Below are 27,745 nucleotides of genomic sequence, written 5' to 3'. Positions count from 1 at the left end.
GCCAATGAAACTTTCGAAAAAAATCAAAGCATCAAAGCTAGCTTTATAAATTCCAACTAGAGGAAAAGACCATCATGTAGGGACCTTGCGATGAATCACCTTAGGAATTCATTGTTGCAACTCAAGAAATTCCGTCAATAGTTCATCTGCTTTCTATACCAATAAAACAAACCTCTCTAATTTTGATCCTCCCTTGCCTCCAAATATGACTTAACCTACATTCCAAAGAAACTTGAAAGAATTATCCATTTACCCACCCACCCCACTCCCTTTTCAAAAAAATTACCAATTTATTTTTTCACCAATTTTTATTTTTTATTTTTTACTTTTTATGGAATCGCCAACTTATTTTCAAGATCAAAGAAAAGTAGGGAATATCAATGGCACGTTAAGAGAAGACTTAATATATTATACAACAATCAGAAACCCATCTCCCCCCAACCTCTTACCCTGTTTTTACATGAAATTTAAAGAAAGAAAACTAAAGTCTAACTTTTCCGGCAAGCATAAAACCCTTATAAATGACTGATCTAACCAATGTAGGTCCCCCCCAAGCACTCTCAAACTCTTTAACCACACTTTCAGATAACAAATCAACACCTTGATCATTGGCTGTAGTTACTGGAGACCATGACCTTAACATCCTCAAGATTCCCTCAAATGATGTCTCCTTTGGTATATCTAGTGGCTGTGGTTTCCCCTCACATCCTAAACCTACACTTTCAAATGGAAATGGAAGTGTCTTATAAGCATCAAATATGTATTGTATTTTTGGGTTCCAATAGGGAAGAGTGGTGTCATGAAAGTGCTTCATTACAGGATCAAAAATGGGGCTAACTACTATGTCAGAATAGATCCAAACAACAATTATACCTCCTGGCTTTCTTAGAAGGCGTGTCACAAGAGAGTAGAACTTGGGGAAGTCAAACCAGTGGACAGCTTGGGCCACAGTCACCAAATCAACTGAATTTTCTCCTCCAATTAGTGCTACTAATTCATCATCCGTGATGGATAACAGAGTATGGAGATATCGAACACGAGGGTGTGACATTGCAAGTTTCAACTGTGCCTCACTCACATCAGTTCCAACTACTTGATCATAATGCTCAGCAACCTATCAATAAGAATGTCATCCAATTCTAACAGTCAGTTATTACACAAACTTTTTTTCATTTTTCTTTTTTACTAAAAAGGTAGATATTATACATACTTTAAACAGTTTATTATTATATGCCTAATACTTTTCCTAGTCTTCTTAATAAAAACCAATTAAGATATATTATTAATTGAAAAAAATATAAAAAATTAAAAAAACATAGACAATTTTTTATGCAGGACCAGACAACATAAAGTTTAACTTCGAATCCCCAAGTTAAAAATAAAAACTGTAATGCCAAACACTTATTAGTCAAGTGACCATTTTATTTTTTGAATTGATTAATGAAAACTGGCTAAGGTGGATCAAACTCCAATTTCATAAAAAAAATAAAAAGACCAAACTACAATGTATTAGAGAGAGAGAGAGAGAGAGAGAGAGAGAGAGAGAGGAAAGAAGGGAGTCAAGGGACTAACTGCAATAGCAGCTTGACCATTGCCGGTGCCAACATCCCAAGCTAAAGAGCGGTGAGGGGTGAGAGCAGCAACCATAGAGTACAACTTGCTTGGATAAGTCGGCCTAGCATCCAAGTAAATTTCAGCTTGCTTATCAAACAAACCAGCCATTCTCTGAATTAAGCTTGGTGTGGAGCCTATAGACCTTGTGAATATCGAATTTACTAGTATTTTTTTTTTCTTTTTGTAGTAGTTGGTAATATATCCGAAATTTCTGACGCATGCGCTTGCATTTATCTCAAAATAAATTAATCAATGACTTTGGACTGGATGGATGACTAGTGAGACTATGGTTTTGACACGAAACTTACATTTGTCGAAGGTAGACAGACAGAGAGGTGTCGCATGCATATATGAGTCACCGAATATACATTTGTTTATGATATAGAGTTAGCTGACAAAGTTTTTATTCTCCTCTTTTCTAACTTTTTAATTTGGTGACTAAATAATTGTTTCTCATTAATTAAGATCAGTCCAATAAAATAATTAATATAAAAAAATTTATTTTGTTTATCGGCTGATATTTGCGCTTAATTAAAACTATTACAATAAATAAAAAAAATAACTTTATTTGTTAAAATTTAGAAGCCTTTCTACTTGAGGCCTTAGATAACCGTCTCATTTGCCTATATTGTAGAGTCGGCCCTACTATCATTTCACCTTGTTTCCCTTAATAAATTCATTGCTAAACAATTTGTAGCGTTTTGTTATTACAATGGACAAAGCCAAAGCGGCAAATCCTCAACAGACTAGACCTTGCATAAGTTTCTTCCAACAGGGTAATTATTGGGTATTCTCAAAATACCATAAATACGTACTCTCACCTCTCACATAATTGTGAGTCCTACTAATTAAATTTATGGTAGGACCCACAATTCATGTGAGAGAAAGGAGTACGTATTTATGATATTCTCGGAGTATTCAATAATTTTCCCCTCTAACAAATGACCCCATGGATGAACCAATGAAGTCTCATCACCTTGCAAAGCCTTTTAATGACTATTTAAGATCATCATTTATTATTAGAAGATATGTGAAGTATATTTAATGCATTAGCATTATTACTATTGTTGGGTTATAAATATTGACCCTAGTTAATTATCCAATTACCCGAACTGATTAATTAGATCAAATTACATGCAAATCAAATTAGGATACAAACAAATCACTAGTCTAAACTAGAGTGCAACGAAAATTAAAATTGACATGGTGATTTGTTAATGAATGAGGAAAACTTTCATGAACAAAAACTTCATCGACTGAATTTCAAGTCATAAGTTTTCTTAATCCCCAATATTTTTTATAGTTTTCTTAGAGAGTTTGCTATTTTCTCCAAATCTAAGAGAGTAAAGACTGGAGAGTGACTGCATGTATGGTTTTTAACCATTACTTCCTAGGTAAATATCATGATTTTTAAACTAATATGCATTTGATGTTAAATAGATAAATATATTATATAACATATAAAGAAAATAAGCTCATTAAATTTATAAAAATATATAATATATTATAAATAAAATAAAATATTTTTAATTAGTTATTTGATTAGGTTTTTTAACGCATTTCATGATCGGTTGAGACTTAGCTTTTTTATTTAATAAAATGAGTAATGACTGAATTGAGACTTGTGAGAGTACCTTTTTCGTGACACTCAGGCCCAAGGATCCCGGGCCTGAATGAAAAGGAAGGATTTGGTGGACCGGGCCTTGACTCACCGCAGCTAACGAGCTGTTTAAGAATCAAGTGAATGCAGAGAATACTCCTGACAATATAAAGAAAAAATGACAAACAAGGATATCGAAGAGTGCCAAAATTTAACAACGTAAGTTCAGAAGGAAAGAAACAGGATTAGCAAGACGATAAAAAAAAAAAAGAAATAGTGCTGTGGGGATCCTGGGAATTATGAAGCAGTGTTTCATTAATGCATTATCTGTTTGATTACAGAAAGCTCACTAGGACGTGATACAAGGTCCAATCAAGCTCAAAAATTGCAGTCTTGAATGGCTATTTCAGCCTTCAAAACTTGCAAAGTTTGATTCTCGTTGAATCCGAGTATGTGCAATAGTGGCCTTTACAGGATACCGGGAAGCCATATTTGTTTTTCCCTTAGTATTTTTCTTTCTGCACAGATTTTTCTGATAGTTTTTCCTAGAGAATTTCTTCTTTCTTGTGTTTCTTTCTTTTTTTTCTCAATGCCTTCTTCACAACCCATCCCCTCCTTTTATAATGGAGTTTTCTGGGCTTCCCGGGGAACCGTTGGTTCCCTTGTTTTGTTTTTTTGCAAACAGAGCATGTCCTGTCCCCATCGTCTCGGTAAGTCCCTTTTCCGTTTTCTCTCATTCTTTCCTTCTCTTGGTTCTGATTCTTTCGAAAGCTTCTGGTTAGCCATCCTCTTTGGGACGTGCTGAGGTATGCCCTTCTCGGCATCCCCATTTTTGGCGTCTTCCTCTTTTCCCTTTCTTTCCTATTTGGGCGGAATCCTGTTCTGCCATTTTTGAAAGTCGTTTGTTATCATTCTTCTTCCCTGTCCTGGTTCCCCGAGGCCTTTTCTGTCTGTGCCATGAGAGGTCGCTCGCGTTATTTGCTTTTATTTCTTGTTTTCTTCTTCTGTCTTCTTTCTATCGATCTGTCCCAATCTTCCTTTTTCTTTGTGCCTGAAGGGATCCATGCCTATTGATTGTTCCTGAGGATCCTTACTTCTTTATACTTTGTCGTGGTCTCTTTTTTGGATGCTTCTTTCTTTTCTGGGCTTCAGGATCCTCTGGGCCTTTCTTTTATTTCCCCATGGGTCTTCCGTATCTATTGCTTTGGGCTTAGCCTGAATTTTTCCTTTTGGGCTTGACTTGTTCCTCTGTTTTGGGCTTATTTTATTATGACCCTTTTTTAGACCTCAACAAGACTTATATAGCTTTGATTTACATATGTTCATGTGATTCCTGAATTTCATGAACATATACTAATTTATTCAAATATTTGTGAAAATTATTCTTTTTTAATGATTAATTACTAAAATGTTTTGAAAAAAAAAAAAAAAAAGACCAAAATGTCTTTTTGGGACACCCAAAATGTCTTTTTGGGACACCCAAAAATACAATGAACAATTATGGGAGCCTAATACAACTATTTGGCACACCTAACAACAATTTTTGGAGTATGATCATTATCCTCTCATACTAATTTACTCTCAACAATTCAGTTGGGAGCAATTAGCCTGCTTTTTCCTATGAATATTATCACAGTTCACGAAAAACTTTTGTTGGGCACCTATAAAACCTTCAGTAAAGACATGAAATAATGTATGATTTTGAAATGGTAAAGATTTAATACACTCCACAATAACCAATGGGTAAAATATAATAATTTTAATAAATTAAGTAATTTTTATCTTCCAAAGTTGAGTCATTTAACTACATTAAATTTTCTCTCATTTTAAAAGTTGTCATTTATTCATAGAGTTTTTAACAGTATTCTATGTAGTGTGCTCTTTCTTTTTGAAGTATTAATTTTATTTGCAAACATATGTAAGTAATTATCTATGGTAATATTTATATATAGATATGACAATGTAATGTTTTGATTTAGTTAGACATCCTCCAAGATGAGATTGCAAGAAGAATAATCAAGTGTCATACTTTAAAGAGGTTGGGTGATCAATGGAGGAATTGGAAGCGCCCTTTGAAAGCAAAGCACTTTGATGAGTCAAAAATTGCAGCATAAATAATGGCTAAGGCTCCATATATAGTAACTCACCAAGATTATGTTGAGCTTGTTTACTCTTGGTTTAGAGGAAATACAATAAAAATAATGCACGTGAAAAGATATGTGTTAGGGACATATTTTATGTAATTGACAAATCTTTTGACAAAATGCACTTTACTTGTAATTTGGTAGATCTAGGATGGGTTTAAGACTTCAAAAAACATGTTGTTCAAGTCAAGTGTTAAAGTCATGAAGATCTGACCAAGAAACAAGTGAAGAGGAGTTGTTCATTAAAACTCGACAGCAATCTCGACAAAAAGACTTCTATCGAGATTTAAAGTCAAAATTCGACAGAAACTCAACACAAGCTGTTTCTATCAAGACTTACGAAATCAGAAATTCCAGATCTGATTTTCGGCCCATGCTTATATATTTGTATAGGGTTTCTTTTCTCACAACCCTAAACATATATAAGGCTTAGTTTAAAGGCCGTCGCGCATGCAGAAAGTGCCCTAGTTCATTATTCTCTCTAAAAGAAGCTACTGCGTCTTTACGCCAAGGGTATTGTAACCAAGGAGCTTTCTGATCTTCATTGTTGATGAACTGAAGAACTTTGCAGACAACAACCTTCTTCAAGTTGCAGGAGTTAGTCACGTATTGGATTCGTGCATTGAACTGGAAGATTGCCACTACAATATAAGTTCAATTCGGTATTGGGGTAAGGGTTCAACTGTAGGTTGGTATTTCGAGATAGGCCAAAGGGTTTGGTAAGATTCCTTATACTTATAATTGCTTGTGATTGATAATAGTGGATCCCTAAGAGTGGTAACCTAAAAATCACCTGATGGGGTTTTGCCTCGATGGTTTTCCCATTCGTAAACAAATCACCTATGTTAAATTTATTTTCCGCTGCATTTAAATAATTTGGTGATTTGTTTGTGCTGCCACACCATTGCATGTAATTGAACCTAATTAATTAACTTGGGTAATTAATTAATTTGCAAGGGGTTAATACATTTTTACCCTAACAAGTGGTATGAGAGCAATCACACTCTAATTAGGTTTTAACCTTTGCTGTGTGATCCATTAACCCCTGTTTGTCATGGATAGAGGACAGTCTCTTATTATATCTCCTTTATTTGATGGCACTAACTATGTATACTGGAAAGTACGCATGAGAGTTTTCTTGCAGTCTTTAAATGAGAAGGCCTAGCAAGCTGTGGAAATTGGCTGGGTGAAGCTAAAGGAAGTGTCGGTTGATTGGGATAAGGTCAAGATCAAAGCGGCAAACTTTAATAGCAAAGCATTGAATGCCCTATTTAGTGCGGTGACCAATGAGGAGTTCAAGAAAATATCCTCAACTGAAACTGTAAAGTAAGCATGGACCATCCTCCAGACAACCTATGAAGGGACTAAGGCTGTCAAGGATTCAATGCTCCAAAGGCTCATGACTAGCTTTGAAGAGATAAAGAAGGAGGAGGATGAGACGTCCGATAAGTTCTATGCCAAGCTGAAGGACATAGTGAACTCAGCCTTCAATCTTAGTGATCATATTCCTGAGCCCAAGATTATGAGAAAGGTGCTTAGATCTCTCCCTGAGAGATTTCATGCCAAGATAACAACGATTGAAGAATCAAAGGACATTGACACCATTCCTTTGACGGAGCTGATTGGCAACTTACAAGCCTATGAATTGGGTTTGACCAGACTTGGGAAAGGAACCAAAAGTAAGAATATGGCACTGAAGGCCAAAAGTAATGAGATTGATGAGTCTTCAGATGATAAAAATTCCAAGATGAAGTCCTACATCACTAGGCAGTTCAAGAAGTTCATGAAAAATGCCAATGTGAAAGGTTTTGACAAGGACCGTAAGCAATCCAGTTCTTCTCAATTCAAAAGTCAAGACAGGGGGAAGAAGGAGGCTAAGGATGGTGGTCACTATACTATTCCCTCCGAACCAAAGTGTTTTGGATGTCAAGGTTTTGGACACATGAAACAAGAATGTCCAACATATCTCAAGTCGATTGGGAAAAGCAAGGCTCTTACTATTACCTTGAGTGATACCAAGCCTAAGACTAAGTCAGTTGACGGTGATGACGAGGGAATCTTGAGTGCTTTCACTGCCACAATGGATCCTACTGAAGGGATCGTAGAAGTAGTGGATGAAGAAGAGGACTTAGTGGAATCCAAGATCGAGAAGATGGATGAACAGGATGACATCCATATAGCCTATGCCAAGTTATACAAAGTATCTGAAAAGCATGAGAAGTTCTATAGGCTGTCTACTAAGAAGCTTAGTGAATTGGAGCTAGAACGAGAGGAGCTATCCACAAATGTTGATGAAGCCAATCAAACCATTGGAGCATTGAGGTTTGAGAACAGCTTCTTGGTTGAAAGAACTAAGAAGCTTGAAGCAAAATAGTTCCAAGTTCGAGCTCAGTTGGAGAGGACTTCCAGTGCAAAGCTAGATGAAATGCTGAACCTCTAGAAATCAGCTTCTGATAGAACCAACTTGGGGTATAAACTCTCTAACTCTTCTCATATTGCCTCCTCTAGTAAGATTGTTTTTGTCTCACCTGCTAATAATGAAAATCTTGAGAAAAATGAAACTAAAACTGAGATAGCTACTGAGAACAATCTAGACAAAGGCAAATCTATTCTAGGAGCACCCCCTAAGATAGAGAAAAAAGAGACTAGAAGCCCAAGAGCAATAAGGCTAAAAATAAAAAGTCTCAACCAAAGAAGCCGCATTTCTGTCATCACTGTGGAGCTTTAGGACACACTCATCCAAATTGCTATAATTGGTTAGCCACTCAATATAGCGATAGTGTGTTATCATCTAGTGGTCAAGGTCAGATTCCATCATCTTTGGGTCCTCTTGGAGATTTTCTCAAAGCCCCCATATTTCTTTCGAACTTGAACGTTTCAATTCTTCCCCCTCACCTTCGGAACAAAGGTTCAAATCTAGGAAAGGATCTTCCTCCAAAACCAAAGTTTGGAAAGAAAAACGCTTAAAGTGATTAAGTCACTTTTTCTCTCTCTCCCTTTATGTTTTTGCATTACTTGTTTGTTTTGCTTTCTTGTTTTTGAGTCAATCTAGTTTTATGCTTTGTATATCTACATGCTTTTGTTTGTTTGTTTTCAATTTTGTTTTATTTTTGTTTTACATAAAAATAAAAATAAAAATTTGAAAAATCAGAAAAATACAAAAATAGTATGTGTTTGTGTATATTGGTACTTGTGTACCCTGGATGGCTATTGAAACAAAGTTTTCTTAACTTTGTATCTCTTATACCTTAGATGAGCATCTCTGTGCACAACTAAGCAAGTGAGCTTTGTAGCTCATGTTTGTGATGAGTACGATCAAGTGATCTTTCACTCTTTATACTCTAATCACTCTTTTTGATGAGAAGGACTAGAAAATCCTAAGAGAAAGGCATAAATAACCATCTCACCACTAAAGTCCGCCAATCATGTATAACATCTGTATGCTCCGACATAGTAAAATTGTAATGTTTTTGGCTTACATAATTAAGTATTTCTTTTCTCTCTATATATGCCCATGCATGGTATGTTCAAAAAGAAAAATATGCAAAGAACATGAAAAGCAAAAAGATCAAAATGCTTTTAAAAATGGTTGTAAGCGTATTTCTAGAAAATGTGGGAGTTATATGATATACCTCAAATATAATAGTCCCCATCAAACGGTTATGATTGTGTGTGAAGTGTATTAGATCACCTCATATCTTGAATCTTCATAATATGAGAAACTTTTGTACTCTTGCTATGTTTTCACACACAACACGCATACTTTTGCTACTTTTGATACATGTGCAGGTACAATGTGTTTTAATCATCACAAGGGATACATGTGTTAATATCTACTTACTAAACTGCTTTAACTTGTTTTTGAAATATAAAGTTGGTTAGACTTATTTAATGTGTTTGTGGATCTATGGATGCTTTGCTTATATGTTGAGATATGTTTTTGAGAGCTTAATATGTTGCTTGAATCTTTGGTTGAGTAGCTTGCTTGTTGCATTCATCTTTATGTGTTTTTCCTCCCTTGAAAAACTCCTTTTCTTCAAGCTCAACAGCTTCTCAACAGATCCTTGACAAATTCTCTTTCTATCGAGCCTTCTTTCTCTTTTCTCAATAGATCCTCGATAGATTCTTGATCCATCAAGGAATTTTCCTGTGCTCTCTGCCTTCTCGATAGCATTGACAGCTTCTCAATCCATCAAGATTTCTAGGTTCCTGTTCGACACATTCTCGACAGCTTCTTCAATCCATCGAGCCAAATTTCTTTGCTCTCTATCTGCTCGATAGATTCTCGAAATATTGTTCGATCCATCGGGGTGATTTTTGCCATCGATAGATCCTCAACAGCACCTCGACAAATTCATTTCTATCAATATTTAGAGCTCGACAAATCCTCAATCCATCGAGATGCGGTTTCTATATATAGTGAGGCACGATCCGATTCATTTCATTCTCACTTCTCCTCGATAGAATCTTCCTCTCTCTCGATCCAAACCTCTCTTTCTCACCAAAATCCATCAACCCACTCCTTTCTCGACCTAATCCAAGCTCGAATCACTTGGTAAGACTTCTTAATCCCTCTTTCTACATGCATTCATGCATTCTAGACCTAGGTTTTGAGTTTTGGGGAAATTTTTGGGGTTTTTGAGATTTTGGTGAAATTTATGGGTTGGGGTTTATGATATTGCTATCATATGCTCATACACTGCATATTCCTTACATTATAACTATGTTTCATGCATTTTAGGAGTGTGTACTTGATTTTTAATGTGAGTGTTGATAGGATTGGATTGGGTTTTTCCCATGATGCTTTTAATTTATGCACGTCACATGTTCATCCATTCTTCATACATACATTCTTTCTTTTCTTTCCTATTCTAAGCATGTGTTGTGTTCTCTCTCTCTCTCTCTCTTGGACAGACTATGTCATGGCACCCAAACAATGCAAATCTATTCCGACTTGGAGTCCTCATGGTTCCGAGTCATCGTCTTCTTCTATTTCTCCCGTACCCTCTCATATTCGGTTCCGTGATAAGAAGGCCAAGACGGACTTCTTTGAGAACTTCCAGGCTCGTGGTATTCATTTGAAATGCCAAGTCATTCTGTCAGATTTCTCCGACACTACGCTACCCGAAGTCATTCAAACTCGGGGATGGGATCTCTATGTGAGAGACCCATGTGTTGTTCCATTGTGTTTATTCAGGAGTTTTACTCCAACATACACGACATCGATATCAGTTTGTTACTACATTTAAAGGTACACGTATCGTAATTACTCCAAATCTTATATCCGAGGTACTACGTGTTCCTAGGGTAGCACATTCTGACTACCCTAGCTATGATCGTCTATGTACTATATCCAAAGATGAGCTTATCTCTCACTTTTGTGAGACTCCTTCCTTATGGGGTGGTAAGCTAAACACTCCATGCTAGGATTTTGCAAAAGGCCCGAGATTCCTTAACATGGTGATGACATTCACTTTCACACCATTGTCTTATTATAACTCCATCACTAAGCCTCGTGCTCGTTTTCTTCTCTCTTTGATGGAGGATCTTACCATTGACTTTCCCTCTCATTTCATCACATCTATTATAGATGTGTATCAGGATACCGCTACTCATGATAAGCTCATCTTTCCTTTGGCTATCACGCGGATCCTTCAACACTTCTCCATTCCTATTCCTCTCTCTCCTCTCTTCACCATCATGGATGCCATCAGCACTGGTTCTATTCGGCGGAGCCAAGCTCAGCTTCAGTCAAAGCGGCCTCGAGTAGAGACGTTCGATCCTGTGACTCCTGCAACTCCACCATCTTCAGCTCCATCTTCTTCTACTCCTTCTACCTCCGCAACTAGTGGTGTGACCCTTAAAGCCATCATGGCCAGCTTTAGCAGATGGAGGCTGACTTTGGTGGTCGTCTGGACTATCTCACAGATGAGATGTGTCAGATGAACACCTGAGTTGGTTGCATTGCCTGCAAACAGGCTCACATGACTGGCTTTTCTCCTTCCCCCTCTCTAAAGCATCCCACGGCCTCTCCTTCAGTAGATGATGAGGATGATGAGGATGGTGCTGGCTTTTTTAGCAATGACAAGACGATGACCTCTTAATGACTTGCCCTTTGTCATTCGTGACAAAAAGGGGAAGTAGTTTTGGTTTGAGAGTAGTCTTGTACTTAGGGGGAGAGTTAGTATAAGACATTTTTGTTAGGGGGGAGTGTGTATATCTTTTTGAGGGATGCAATGAGGACTTTGTGTACTTTTCCTTCTTTTAGTTTACATTAGCCTCCTATACACCGGTCTTGTGACCATTTTATTACATACATTGTACTTTATTTTCATATATGTGATGATAATGTATATTTTTCTTCACCTACCTCTACATGTTTTGTTTCTTTTCTCTCTTTATACACATATCTCTTTATGTATGCAATCCTTATTTCTGTTTCACACATAACGCCTTGATGAGTTTTGTTTAAGTGTTTTAGAAAGGCAGATTATGAAAGTCTATCATGCCGTGAACTCTTTTCTTGCAAAATTTTTCAAGAGTTTGTAATAGGTATAGATTTACACTGTAATATAACAAGTGGTTTTGAGTTTAGTGATTTAAGACTTCTCTCATGATTATTTGTTTTGTTGTGGTTTTATCACAGATTGCCAAATGAGGAGATTGTTAGGGACATATTTTATGTAATTGGCTAATCTTTTGACAAAATGCACTTTACTTGTAATTTGGTAGATTTAGGATGGGTTTAAGACTTCAAGAAATATGTTGTTCAAGTCAAGTGTTAAAGCCATAAAGATCTGACCAGGAAACAAGTGAAGAAGAGTTGTTCATCAAAGCTCGACAACAATCTCGACAGAAAGACTTCTATCGAGATTTAAAGTCGAAGCTCGACACAAGCTGTTTCTGTTGAGATTTACGAAATCAGAAATTCCAGATTTGATTTTTGGCCCATGCTTGTATATTTGTATAGGGTTTCTTTTCTCACAACCCTAAACATATATAAGGCTTATTTCAAAGGCTTTCACGCATGCAGAAAGTGCCCTAATTCATTATTCTCTTTGAAAGAAGCTACCGCATCTTTACGCCAAGGATTTTGTAACCAGGAGCTTCCTGATCTTCATTGTTGATGAACTGAAGAACTTTGCAGCCAACAACCTTCTTCAAGTTGCTGGAGTTAGTCACGTACTAGGATCCATGCATCATTGGTTAGTCATGTACTAGGATTCGTGCATTAAACTGGAAGATTGTCTCTACAATACAAGCCCAATTAGGTATTGGGGTAAGGGTTCAACTGTAGGTTGGTATTTCGGGATAGGCCAAAGGGTTTGGTAAGATTCCTTATACTTGTAACCGCTTGTGATTGATAATAATGGATTCTAGGGAATGGTGACCTAAAAATCACCCGGTGGGATTTTGTCTTGATGGTTTTCCCCATTCGTAAACAAATCACTTGTGTTAAATTTATTTTCCGCTACATTTATATAATTTGGTGATTTTTTTGTGCTACCACGCCATTGTATGAAATTTGATCTAATTAATTAACTTGGGTAATTAATTAATTAATTGCAAGAGGTCAATTCATTTTTTAACCCAACAATATGTATTTGTCATCATTTTTTTTACAAGGGCCATTTGATATTGTTAGGATCATATTTTATGTAATTGGCTAATCTTTTGACAAAATGCACTTTACTTATAATTGGGTAGATTTAAGTAGGCCTGTACAGGGTGCGGTGCAACCGGTTATAGGAGTGTTTTTTGCACTGCACCTATAAGGTGCGGTTTCCTCTCGTGCTTGATCGCAGCTCACCAGTGGAGGTGTAGAACCGGTCTGCACAAGTTGCGGTGCACGATACTGGTTTAGTGCGATTAGTTCGGTGAATTCCTCAATTTTCTCAAGATCCAAAAAATGTAGTTAACATTCCCAAGCCACAACATAATCATTAAATAACCTAAATATTCCCACACAAAAAAAAAAAAAAAAAAAAAAAAAAAAAAAAAAACAAACAAACAAACAAACAAAACAAAAACAAACAAACAAACACAAAGGAAAAAAAAAAAAAGCAAAATACAAACAAATTCGCAATCTCAATCTCACTAAGATAAAGTATTTCATTTCAAATCACAAAAAAATATATATATAAAATAAATAAATAAACCAAGCCATAAAAGATTAAAAAAAAAAAAAAAACTATCAAAAACAAAATACATAAACAAACCTTATAGTAGACTATGGTGACAACAATTGACAGAGGTTGAGGCTTGAGGAGTGAGGGGAGAGAGAGAGTAGAGGCAAAGTGTTGTTGGGACTTGGGAGCTTGGGCGAGAAAAACTAATGAGAAGAGAGAGAGAGAGAGAAAGGTGGGAGTAATATCAGGGTTTATAATTGAAATGACATTGTTTCAATTTTTTTTTTTTTTAATCTGATACCAAAACGACGTCATTTTGGAATTGACATTAAGATTTATATCATGTTCAAACGACGTCATTTTGATATTTTAGAGTTAAAATATTAAAACCCTACGTTTCTTATATCTCATTCCATCTAGCGCCGTTTGTCCTTCTTCCTTTTTTTTTTTTTTTTTTTTTTGGTACTGAGACTTCCTTCTTTATTCTTCTTCCTTCCTTACGTCTCTTAAACTCTCACCTTCAGATCTTTTCTCTACTAAAACCTATGGTAACTCCATATATAAAATTGTGCGGCATGCTAATGTTTTTTGGCTCCCAGTCCTGGATCACGCCATATTTTTTTTTTAAAACAAAATTATGTATATATTAAAAATACTCGGGTCGGTTCGGTTCTCGGCGCCGATGGCTGCACCGGTCCAACATCGGTACTGAAGAGATGCCGCCGACCACCATGTCGGAAACCTTCGGTGAGGCCCTGAGAGGGGCGAATCGGTGCAATAAAACTAGTTTCAGTCGGTGCCGATAGATCAACGAACAAGCCTAGATCTAAGTTGGGTTTAATACATTAAGAAATATGTTGTTCAAAAATATCAAGTGTTCATATTAAAGACATGAAGATTAATCCAAGAAACAAATGAAGAAAAGCTGTTTCATAAGTCTCGACAGATAGCTTAACAGATCCTACTATCGAGACTAAATGAGAAGCTCAATAGATGGCTCGATAGAAACTCAATCTATCGAGAATTACAATTTTCAGATTTCCAAATCTGAAATTCGGCCCAAGCTTATATATTTGTTTAGGGTTTCTTTTCTCACAACCCTAGACATATATAAAGCTTATTTTAAGAGCTGTCACACACGGATATAGAGACCAAGAGTTTGTTTTTCTCTATGAGAAGCTACTGCATTTGTACGCTATAGAGTTTTGTAACCAAGTGCTTCCTAATCTTCATTGTTGATGAAGTGAAGAACTTTGCAACCAATAACATCCATTCAAGTTGTTAGAGTTAGTTACATACTAGAATCCGTGCAAAAGGATTAGTCAGAAATTGGAGATTTGTGCATCAAGAGAAAGAAGGCTACTACAAGATCAAGTCCAACTAGGCATTGGAGCAAGGGTTCAATTATAGATTGGTATTTCGGGATAGGCTAAGGTAGTGGTAAGATTCCTTATACTTGTAACTGCTTGATTGTTAATTAGTGGATTTTTGGGAGTGGTGACCCTTGTAAGGTTGAATTCATTCAATCATGTGTTGGCTTTATTCCGTGCTAAATTTGCTTGTATTTTAGCAAATAGATACCCTATATTTAGGTGGCAATCACGTAAGGGTTGTATGTAAGAAAATGTAAAAAAAACTCAAGATATGTGCAAATTAAAGGGGTCTTGCGATTGGATCTCACGACTGGCAAGTCGCCAAAGTGGCACACATGTGAAGCACGCAAGGAACTGAAGTGTCATAACAGCTAGAGCACTATAGTACAAAAATGTACAGTTTGGCTAGGCAATTAGCTCGCAACTCGTTCCAATCACGAGGCTGAGTTGCCAAAATGCCCTGTTTAGATGAAAACTGAATTTTCACATTCCTTACATATACTACTATAAATACCCTTATACCCACGAAATGTAAAGAGTTTCCAGAGAGAAACCCTAGAGAAAAACAAGATTGACTCATCCACAATCTTCATCATTTGATTCTCCAAATTTCTCTACTCTCACCCTCTCCATTAACATATCCTTGAAAGGTACATTTTTCCAAATCCTTATCTCACCATACCCATATCAGTGAGGAGGAATTTTGGTGCTTGGGAAGCAGTTTGGAGATAACCAATTTACTTGGTTGATGCAATGGGCTTATTGCGGGATCCGAGAAGCTCAAAAAGACAAGGTTAGGCGTAACCTTGTTGGAGAAAGAAGCTTGAAGGACTTAGGTGCATTGGGTAGATTAGGCTTGGAGGGTCTTCTGCTATTCATGTATCCCAACTTTATTCTTTAGTGGATCATTTGACCGTTTGGAGGGCGGCGGAGAGGTTTTTCGCCGAGGTCTTCGATTTCCTCTTCGATAACATGTGCCGGTGTTATCTTTGTGTTTGCATCTTTCTTTCCTTACTCTTTACCTTTTAATTGTTGTTGTGTTTGTGATTAATTATGGTTTAGAGTGTTTTACCTATTTAGTTATTGCTTATATACATCATTCCACACATATATTGTTTGTGTATAAGCTTGTGTTGGTATTGTTAAAATTAGGGGTCTAAACATTTATTAGTGTTTTACACACTAATTGAACTTTAAACTAAAATCACCCAGTGGGATTTTTGCCTTGTGAGAGGTTTTCCTCATTTGTCAACAAATCACCATGTCAAATTTATTTTCCACTGCATTTAGTATTTTTGGTGATTTGTTGGTGCCTCCACAATTTGCATGCAATTTAACCTAATTAATCAACTTGGGTAATTGAATTAATTAACCGAGGTCAAGCTATCTTATCTTAACCCAACATATATATTCTCTCATATTTGCCCATATAGATAGTTTTTACTAATGCAAATATATGGTTTATTGTACTCCACGAAACTAAATCAATACATTGGAATATAAAATGAGGCCAAGTTTCATTGTTGGAGTGACTTTTAGCATGCCTCAAAGAGGGAATATTTATAGTCTTAGTTTTTATTGTATGCCATGACTTAAGTACCAAAAAATATGGTTTATACTGTTATTTGGCTATTTGAGATTTCAAACCTCAAATTGTAAGGCTTTATTTAGGATTTCGATCAATATTATTAATTTTTTGCAGTTACTTTGTTACTTTGAGTTTTGAAATTGTGGATTTTAATAGCATTTCAAACATGTTATATTACTAATTTTTAGGGAACAAATTAATAACCAAAAATATATTTTTGTAATATTCAATAATTTTTATACCTTCAGTAGCAGCTTTTATAATTGTTCTTATAAGAAACCTATAGTAGCAATTCTTTTCTCTACTGCAATAACTAATTTACAACAAAGTGTAAGAACAAATGAACTAGCAATTTTTTAATTTTATAGCAGCGTTCTATAGAAGGTGTTGCTAAAGAATCTCTAATGGCGATTCCCAAACCGCTATTAAAAATAATTTATGCCAGAAATAATGGAAGAGTATACTAGTATTTCTAATTTTTTTAGTAGTGGTTTACAAAACTACCGCTAAAGAATCTATAGCAATGGTTACATTATCGTTGGTATAAATAATTAATTCCAGAAAAAAGGGATGAGTGTACTAATAGTTTTTAATTCTCTAGCAACAATTCTATGAATTGCTATAATAGATATTTTCTATTCCAACAATTCCTAAAACCATTGTTATAACTTATAATGACGAAAACTTAACAGCAGTTATTCAAGTTATAGTAGTGGTTCAAAAAACCACTAGTCTAGAACTATTTGACTTTTAGTAGCAGTTTTTAATAGTTTTAGAACCGCTACTAAAAAAGTCAAGTTTTTTTTTTTGTAGTGTCTCCACTTCTCTTTCTTAGATTTATTTGCTTTACCTTAAATTACCAATTTATTTTCCTTTCAAAAATATTATCAATTTATTTTTCTCACCAATTTATTTTCTCTTTTTTTTCATGGAGTCACCAATTTATTTTCAAGATCAAAGAAAATTAGAAAATACCAACAGCACATAAAGAGAAGGCTATTAATTTATTATGATTGACCATTACAATATATATATATTATGCAATGTTAACATGTATTAGGGTATGTGGGCTTTAGGCCCACCTTGTTTACTTGTATAGCACACTTAATTGTACTGCACACTCTGCCTCCTATATAAAGGCACTTATGTATATTCTATTACTTGAGAAATACAATACAATCATTCAGTATTTCTAACATGGTATCAGAGCCATTACTCTAATTTTCTTGTGTCTTGCAGTCCTGTCTTTGTTGGTATTTTCCGCTGCCTCGACTTCATCGGTCAGTAAACCTTTTCCGTGCCCTCTCCTGACTGTTCCACCGCCGTTAGAGGTGCAAAGGTTGAATCTTCACCGCCACCAAGATCACTGCTTCCGTCGGATCTTCCACACCGGATCTCCAATTAAGACATAAGACCTATCACCGGGTAGATCTTCAACCAATCTACACAAAGCCGCCAAAATCATCATCAGCTGACCATTCATGCGCTTCCACGCGCCGGTCAAAGATTCTGCAGCTTGTCCACGCGCCTCACGCGCCATCAGTATTGCTCCGATCAACTCATCGCCGCCATTATCGGAATCGTCTTTCTCCGATCTACATAACCGGAGAAAAATCAGCCTCATCGGACTCTCCACGCGCCGACCAAAGTTTCAGCGAGGATTGACTCACGCGCCTCACGTGCTCCACGTGCCGCTGTGCACCTGCTGACATCATCGATGACGTCATCATTACACGTCATCATCCACGTCAGCCCTAGCTGAGGTCTTCAGCTTACGTCATCTTTCTGACGTCATCATAGTGGTTGACCGTTGACAACATGCCCCTCTTTCCCCAACACATTACCTTGTCTTTACAATGAAATTCTAAGAAAGAAAACTAAAGTTTAACTTTTCCAACAAGCATAAAACCCTTATAAATGACTGATCTGATCAATTTAGGTCCTCCCCAAGCATTTTCAAACTCTTTAACTACACTTTCAGATAACAAATCAATACCTTGATCCTTGGCTGTAATTACTGCAGACCATGACATTAACATTCTCAAGAATCCCTCAAATGTCAACTCTTTTGGCATATCTAGTAGTTGTGGTTTCCCCTCACACCCTAAACCTACACTTTCAAAAGGAAATGGAAGTGCCTTATAAGCATCAAATATGTGTTGTATATTTGGGTTCCAATAGGGAAGAGTGGTGTCATGAAAGCGCTTCATTATGGGATCAAATATGGGGCTAACTACTATGTCATTATAACCCCAAACAGCAATTACACCTCCTGGCTTTCTTAGAAGGTGTGTCACAAGGGAGTAGAACTTGGGGAGGTCAAACCAGTGGACAGCTTGAGCCACAGTCACTAGATCAACTGAATTTTCTCCTCCAATTAGGGCCACTAATTCATCATCTGTGATGGATAATGGAGTATGGAGATATTGAACATGAGGGTGTGGCAGTGCAAGTTTTAACTGTGCCTCACTCACATCGGTTCCAATTACCTGCTCATAATGCTCAGCAACCTATTAAGAACAAGGTCATGCAACTCTAATAGCCTTAGTGATTATGCATACTCAAGACAACATATTATAATATGTCTAATATTCTTCTTACTAAAAACCAATTAAGGTTGTTAATTGAAAAAATAAAAACAAACACAGACAAGAATAAAAATAAAAAGCACTCAACCAATCCTTTATGTGAAATCAAATAACATGACCTCAGTTAAACCCCAATGTTCCTAAAGTTTAACTTTAGATTTTTTAGGTCAATTTTTAATTTTCAATTTTTGGAAATAAAATGCAAATTTTATGAATCTAAACTTTCACAAGGCCTGCCTACGAATGATTCCATCCCTAACACCCACGTTAACAATAAATAAATAAAATAAAATAAATGTAAATTGCTCAGTCGAAACTGGCTAAGATGGATCAAATTTCAATTTCCAAAAAAAAAAAAAAAAAATTATGGGCCAAACTATAATGTATTAGAGAGAGGGAGAGAGAGAGAACAAAGGGACTAACAGCGATAGCAGCTTGACCATTGCCGGTGCCAACATCCCAAGCTAAAGAATGGTGAGGGGTGAGAGCAGCCAACATGGAGTACCAGTGGGTTGGATAAGTTGGCCTAGCATCCAGGTAAAAATCAGCTTGCTTATCAAACAAACCAGCCATATATTCTCTAGAAATAAGCTCCGTCTGTAGACCTTATGAATTTTGAGTTTGCTTCTTATATTTTTTCTTATAGTAGTTGGTAAATATTGGAATCCAAAACTTATGACGCATGCACTTACATATGCACTTGCACTCAGCATCTTTAAAATAAATAAACAAGGCTCCTAACGAAACTGAATCAAAACTTACATTAATTTGTTAAAGGTGAGGCAGACAGAGTTGTCGCATACATATAATATTAAGAATTTACATTTGTTTAAGATATAGAGTTAGCGGACAAAGTTTTATTCTCCTCTTTTCTAACCCCTTTTTTTTTTTTGATGATATCATCTTTTCTAACTTTTTTTGGTGAATAAATAACAGCTTTCTCATTAAACTGGGGTAAAGAAAGGAAGGGTTGCTATCAGTCCACCTTGTTTCCCTAGATAAACTCGCTACATGTCTACCTGATCGAACGGTGAGCTGCATGCGCTGTTTGTATTGCGATTTGAGACGGACAAATTAAGCTAAAGAGGCGATACCTCAACAGACTGGAACTTGCACTTGCGTCCTTCGGCAAATGACCCCATGGATGAACCAGTCTCTATAGTCTCTCTCATCAACTTGCAAAGCATCCCTCTTGTTTCGATATTTCAGAAAAAATTAGCTAAAATCAATATCTAAACAATAAATTATATTTTTAATTGGACTTTCTGTTGATCAAAGATAATTTTCCTTTGATATATTTTATTTTCTGCTATCAAACACAAGAAAACACTTAGGTGCGGTTTGGATTGCGCGTCTGCGTCTGGCATATGGTGTTTTGCTTCTTTTTTTTTTTTTTAAACCACTTATGTTGACTTTCAAAAACAAAATTTACTATTCATGAATAGTTTATGAATTGTGCATGCACTGTTTATATATTTAAAAATATTAAAAATGAGTCTCACAGTACTATTCACAAATTTAAAAATTATTTTGTTACAGTGTTTTCAATTTTCAATTTCAGTAAAAATAAGTTCATTCCAATCGGACCCTTAAAATTATTTTCTCAAAAGTTTTATATCAAAACAAACGGTGACAATCTGAGAATCCCCTCGAGCACCACATCTGTTAATGACTATCCTTTTTTTTTCTTTTCTTTTTTTTTTTTGAGAAACCTGTTATTTACTATCTAAGACTAAGATCATCATTTATTATTAGATATGTGAAGTATATTTAATTCATCATTATTGTTATTATTATTATAAGCACAAGAACCTAGAATTTTAGTGAATCAAGGAAAGAAGTCGGAGTTTACTGGGTTACATTTATTGATGAAATCTGTTGCTTCACTTTCACCCTCCCAACAGATGCGTCCAATACAAAATACAAAGAGCATGCATGTTTGGACCAGCTTGTGGGCCTTTTATATATATATATATATAAACCTTTATTTATATATACACACCTAAATACAATGACTTATATTTTTTCCTTTCACACTCATGGTAGACTTTATCATGTATTTAATTAATAAGCTCCACTAAGAATGTGAAACAGAGGAAGCACCAAATTTTTATAATTCGAAATTACCAAAGAATTACTCGCCTAGCTCCAGCCCTCCCCTCTCTCTGCCTCGTGTGGGCCACTTGGTTGACGCTCATATATGCCACCTTCCAAAGGCGAAAGTCGTTGATCCGACTGATATTATCAGTAGCACTTACTGACAATCTCGAGGTACTGGTAGTTCATGAATGAGTTGATAATATTTTTTGTGGTAATTAACACCTTCAATACTGTAGTATCACTTGAGTTTAGATATGTATCAATGAAAAGTACCTATTTTAGGTGGAGGGCAATAGATGTAGGCTCGTTGATTATTTCTATTTTTGGAATTTCTTTGGACTTGTTAATTCTTTTTTTTTTTTTTGAAAGGAGACTTGTTAATTCTTAAAAGGTAATGAAATGTAATTTGTAGATGCCTAAACTTTAAATTTTAATTTTGTATGATATAAAATAATTTATTATACATACTTTGAGAAAGACTTTCTCAAAAAACACACACACACACACATATATATATATATATATATATATATACTTAGAAAGACTTACTACTTCATATATTATTAAGAAAAAAAAATTGTGGGGCTAGTGGGCCATTGCCACCCATGGTCTCACTGTGGTTCCGTCTTTGCATTCCTTTCTTTGCACAGTAGAACTACCTTTAATACAACCCCCCCACCTGGGACTAAACCCTTCAAACTCTTCACAACAATTTTTATTTTTAAGCCTGTAATTTTATTCTCTAATGGACAAGCAATATCTAGCTATTCCTTCGTTAAGGAATATTTTTTCCCTTTTATATCAAAGAAATTCCTTACTTGTCACACCATGGAAAAAAACTTTCTTTCCAAACTATTACAAAGGTTGCTACTTACGAGGAAACTTTTTTTATGGACAAGAAAAATTATCGAGGAAAAAAAAAAAAAAAAAAGCTTCATCAATTCCAAACCTCAGCTATAGGAAATTGTATGTCAAATATTGAAACAATATTTTTTGTTGGAAATACTTATATTTTTTGTCAAAAACATGATTTGTTTTGGATGGGAGTGTTCCTGCAATACATTTTTTTTGACAGACTTCAAATGTTCATCATTAATAAAATATTATTTACATCAAACAAAAATAAATTGCCAGAAATATTCAAACTAGTGACAGCTTTCTTCTCGTCAAATATAGAAATATACCCTTTTTTTTTACTTATTGGATTGGCATTTGCAACAAATTTTCTTCCGTTGTAATAGGTAAGTCCTTAAAAAAATTATTATCTACAAATCTAAGAATCCATTGTAATAAATATTATGTTCGATGGTCAAATGGTAATCTTTTGGAGGGAAAATTCTTGCCTTTACTTTTGATATGTTTGATGGCTTTAATATATATATATATATATATATATATATTAATATTATTGTTATTTATGATAATTGATAAGTATATTTTAGTAGTGTAAATAGTTAAAATTCTCTAAAAAGAAAAGAATTAAAATAAATAAAAGACATAACTGTCAAAAATGGTTATTTTTCTTATTGTTTTGTTAGTTTCTACAAGCTTTTTTAGGCGTTAAAATGTTCTATTTTTTTTTATGGTTAGTAGCAACGAAATTTTTGTACCTAACTAAATAAAAAAAGATAAAGTAGGAAAATGAACTTATATAAATATAGCCTAATCCAACACAATCCGGAATATTCTGGAATAGGTCAGAATTTAGAGACTGGAATTCGTCTGGAACACCAAAATAGTCCAAAACAAACAGGAATTTAGACCGAAACAGAACAAGGGGGTTAGTGCATCGGATTAAGCACTAAAATGGAATATTTTGGTTGGAATGGAACAAAATTTAAAACATTGATTAGAGGGATATGAAGGAGGCAAGTGGTGATAGGGTTTGCCAAGAGTTTTGATGTGGGTGAAGAAGGTGAGTTAGGATAGTGTTATTGTTTTACGTACCAGTGGGTATTAGGACAAAAGAGGGAGGTTATTTATTTTTTTGATAGGGAATTGTGGAATTGGATCTCCAAGGTTTTTGTGCTATGGTTATTTCTTTTAATTATTAATTTCATTATATTTTCATAATAAATAAATAATTAATAATAGGAGAAAACATATTTTCTAATGCCATATTTCATTATATATAACTTTGTTATGTTGCAAAATTCTACCTCACATACACATCCATTTTATTTCTCTCATCTATTTCTTTTTCTTTTTCTTTTTTCATTTTCACATTTCTCTTCCTTAATAAACTCTAGCCGATCTTTTTAAGATTTTATTATTATTCTTACCGTATGTACACGTCTAACTTAAGATCCTAAGATGTTTTTATTTTTAGAATGATAAAATTTCAACCATTCTAATAAATAATATATAGTATGTGTAATTATTTTTAACAAAAATTGTAATTTTTTTTTTTATTTAAGTGAAGAAACTATTATCCAATTTAATTGAAATAATTTCGTTTAGCTAATTGCATTCGTCAAATTGCCCAATCCGCTTAACCCGATGACTTAAAACCGTTAAGATTTTCAACCAATCAGCCAAATTTATAGATTGGTGGGTTGGTGATGGATTGGAATTTTCCCAATCCACCATTGATGGTTTGGTTAAAAATATTTCTCTCCACCCACCCAATCTGACTCGCGCACACTTATACAAGCAACCTTTTTGCAGGCAGCAACATCTAATGACATGGCTTAAGCTAATTAGTCCTCACTAGATCCCAAAATCAAGGTTTGATCCAGCATTAAATGCTAGTTAATCATGATTGACTAGTAACCAACTGCCATACCCAAAGAAGCAAAGATATGTTAAAAGGATCATTTTGGGCCAAAATCAAGGAAAGATATTCTTAAATATCCTTGCTTATTGGACCTAATCTTTTCCTCTTTTCCTAATCACCCCCTAAACACCCACTATAAAAAGAAGGTATAAGAATAAACCCAAAATCAACTATCCATCAACCATTCTATCTACCCATCTATTATCATTATCAAGCAATTATCCTTGCAATCAGAAAATCTCAACCCATATTATAGCAAGTATCTCACTTATAGTATCATATACCCCTCTCCAAAAATCAAAAGTAAAGCAAAGAAATAGGGATGGCAATTTTGCCCCACCTCGCTTAACTCGCCCCTCCCCGTTTCGCCCCATGCAGGTTTTTCCCGCCCCGCAAAGTTGGTGAGGCGGGGATGGGGAAAGATTTTAGCCCCATACCACGGGGCAGGGCGGGGATGAGTTTAAACTTTTTAGACCCACCCTACCCCACCCCTCCTTGTCCCCGCCCCGCTCTACCCCGCATTGCTAAGGATTATAATTGTAAAATTTTCATACCCTAAAACCCTACTATTTAAACAAACATATTAATATTAGCTTCTTTTATTCCACCCAAAGTGATTCTCTTCCTTTATTTTGTTATGTGTTATACTATAAGATTTTTTTTTTTTTTATTGTCTTGTTATACGCTTGGATATATTATTCAATTTTTTCTAAAAATTGATTTGATTTGATGAGATAAATTTAGTTGTAATTTCAAGTATATTTTTATTAATGAAATAGGTTTCATTAAAAAATTGTGCTAGTTGTATGGCAAATTAACAAAAAGTAGAGTTTTACATGGTGGGGCAAGATTTCGCTGGGCCCCAAGGGGCGAGGATGGGGTGAGAAAATTTTCCCTGTCATGTGGAGCGAGGTGAGAATGGGGAAAGACAAAACCATGCGAGGCAGGGATGAAGACCCCATCCTTCGGCCCCGCCCCATTGCCATCCCTACAAAGAAACCTTAGCCACCTTATACGGCTAAAAATAGCAAACACTTCACCATTCTCACATACTTATCCGTAAATAAGCACTTTTAATCAAAAACAACTCTCATTACAATCTTATGGTATTTTACTCCATATTCATCTCTCTTATTGCCATGTCATGACAAAGAAGGATCCTGCTTGAGACATTGCTATATACAACTGGACACTTTTTCTCTCCCTTCAACTACACTAAGTTTTCCTCTTCAGTAATTACTAGTCACTAACCCGTGTTATACACGGGAACCTACCTATTTGTGAGGTAGACTAAAATAAATTTATAAAATCTTAAATTGATTAAGAAACTACACCATTGCATGATTTGCTCTTGTATGACTTCAATTTGTGTTACAATGCGATGAACAAGTCGTTGCTTGAACGTGCAATGGCTTACAAAAAATTCAAAAATTCATATATTAAAACTTCTAAAAGACCAAAAAATATCAAAAAATCAGATGGTTGCTTAGAAATTATTGAAACAAAAAAAAAAAAAATATACATATGACTAAACAATAGAGAAATATAAGAGAAAAATGAGTTACATCCAAAAGAATAATCCATTGCTATAACTATTGAAAGAAATCAAAAGATTCAAAGCTTACAAATTATAGATAATATATATATATATATATATATATATATAGACATCGCATTTTCCTCTTCAGTAATTACTAGTCACTAACCCGTGTTATACACGGGAACTTACCTATTTGTGAGGTAGTCTAAAATAAATTTATAAAATCTTAAATTGATTAAGAAACTACACCATTGCATGATTTGCTCTTGTATGACTTCAATTTGTGTTACAATGCGATGAACAAGTCGTTGCTTGAACGTGCAATGGCTTACAAAAAATTCAAAAATTCATATATTAAAACTTCTAAAAGACCAAAAAATATCAAAAAATCAGATGGTTGCTTAGAAATTATTGAAACAAAAAAAAAAAAAATATACATATGACTAAACAATAGAGAAATATAAGAGAAAAATGAGTTACATCCAAAAGAATAATCCATTGCTATAACTATTGAAAGAAATCAAAAGATTCAAAGCTTACAAATTATAGATAATATATATATATATATATATATATATATAGACATCGCATTTTCCTCTTCAGTAATTACTAGTCACTAACCCGTGTTATACACGGGAACTTACCTATTTGTGAGGTAGTCTAAAATAAATTTATAAAATCTTAAATTGATTAAGAAACTACACCATTGCATGATTTGCTCTTGTATGACTTCAATTTGTGTTACAATGCGATGAACAAGTCGTTGCTTGAACGTGCAATGGCTTACAAAAAATTCAAAAATTCATATATTAAAACTTCTAAAAGACCAAAAAATATCAAAAAATCAGATGGTTGCTTAGAAATTATTGAAACAAAAAAAAATATACATATGACTAAACAATAGAGAAATATAAGAGAAAAATGAGTTACATCCAAAAGAATAATCCATTGCTATAACTATTGAAAGAAATCAAAAGATTCAGAGCTTACAAATTATAGATAATATATATATATATAGACATCGCATTTTGTATCCCTTACAACTCAAGCCCCCATTCCCCAATGATGCTTAAACTCTAAGGCCTAAGGCTAGTTTAGAGCCCAATCAAATATCAAATTGACTTGAGAAGTGTTAAAATGGAATATATAACTTTTAAATGAGTAAAAATCTATTTTTGGAAATAAAATGACCATAATGGCCCTCGGCCCACGTACGTGGGCAGCAACCTACATACATGGGCTAAAGCATGCGTACGCAGGCACACTGCTGCGTACACAGCTAGGGTTTCAAAAACATAAAAAATGCAAGTTTTTTGTAATAGTGGCTGAGGTTTGAGGTTTGTAATGAATTCCACATCATCTAGGAGCCATTCAAAACTCTATTTTTTCCACTATATAAAGTCTTACATGGTACATTTTCAAAATACACAGAAATCCCACAAGAAAAACCTAAGATTCACTAAAAAATAGTGAATCAAAAGGGAGTTTTTCACAAAACACCCTCAAGTCAATTTTATTTGATTGGGACCTTTTCTAGCCCCAATCCTTTTAGTTTAATGTTGCTAATCATTTTCTTATTGGTTTATCAATAGATATGATTAAGGAGAACAATTAAAATCAAGCTTGGAAATCTTTTGTGTGAGGTATCTAGTCTAACTTTTCTCTTTTTTTTTCTACCTTTAAATCTTATTGTTTGCTTTGTTTAGTTGTTAGAATATGTTTTAATATGCTTTTCTAGATTAGGTTTAAGTTTTTGTATGCTTAAAATGCATGTTAGGTTGTTAGAATTTTCGTTTTAAAGTTCTGCTCTGTTTCTGTGTTGTTAGGTTTTCTGGGCAAGGACTTGCGTACGCATAATTTTGCTTACACACGCATGCTTGATTATGCGTACACAGGCTTGTTCTTGCTTGCGTCAGTTGCTGCCCAAAAACCTTAAGTTTTATTTGTTTGTTTTGCTTCTACTTTTACATGTTGTCTTGTTCAGTTTCTTTTTGTGTTTTACGCTTCCAAAATCTCTGTTTCACATGTTTGTTTGTTTATTTGCTATCATATGTTTAGATTAAGGTTTCTTAGTTTTAAGGACATGCCATTCATTCACATGTCCATGCATTAATGTCATAGGTGTTGTGTTGCTAAAAGGTAAGTGAAAGTAACTCATGCATTGGCATGAACATGCATTTGATGATGTATGTCATTTGAATGTTTGTTTTATGTCCAATTGTATGGTTTATATGATTTTATAATTGTCATGATGTCTTGTTGCCATGTTTAGGTTGTTGCATTATTTTAAGAT

At 34.8% G+C, this 27,745-nt stretch overlaps 2 protein-coding genes across 2 annotated transcripts; both read right to left on the bottom strand.

Annotated features, from left to right (window-relative positions):
• Window positions 1–481: 481 nt before the first annotated feature.
• On the bottom strand, window positions 482–1,722 carry LOC115966085 (putative methyltransferase DDB_G0268948). The gene is made up of 2 exons (XM_031085418.1): window positions 1,573–1,722; window positions 482–1,114 (listed from the first exon to the last, which is right to left on the bottom strand). The coding sequence occupies exons 1-2, from the start codon at window positions 1,720–1,722 to the stop codon at window positions 482–484; spliced, it is 783 nt and encodes a 260-aa protein (XP_030941278.1).
• Window positions 1,723–17,604: 15,882 nt separating this feature from the next.
• Window positions 17,605–19,626, bottom strand: LOC115966084 (putative methyltransferase DDB_G0268948). The gene is made up of 2 exons (XM_031085417.1): window positions 19,460–19,626; window positions 17,605–18,958 (listed from the first exon to the last, which is right to left on the bottom strand). The coding sequence occupies exons 1-2, from the start codon at window positions 19,607–19,609 to the stop codon at window positions 18,326–18,328; spliced, it is 783 nt and encodes a 260-aa protein (XP_030941277.1). The 5' UTR covers window positions 19,610–19,626; the 3' UTR covers window positions 17,605–18,325.
• Window positions 19,627–27,745: the final 8,119 nt, after the last annotated feature.

The sequence above is a fragment of the Quercus lobata genome, chromosome 10, assembly GCF_001633185.2.
Source record: "Quercus lobata isolate SW786 chromosome 10, ValleyOak3.0 Primary Assembly, whole genome shotgun sequence".
NCBI lineage: Eukaryota > Viridiplantae > Streptophyta > Magnoliopsida > Fagales > Fagaceae > Quercus > Quercus lobata.
The sequence above is the reverse complement of the archived record's forward strand: the minus strand, read 5'-3'. Positions and strand labels throughout refer to the sequence as shown.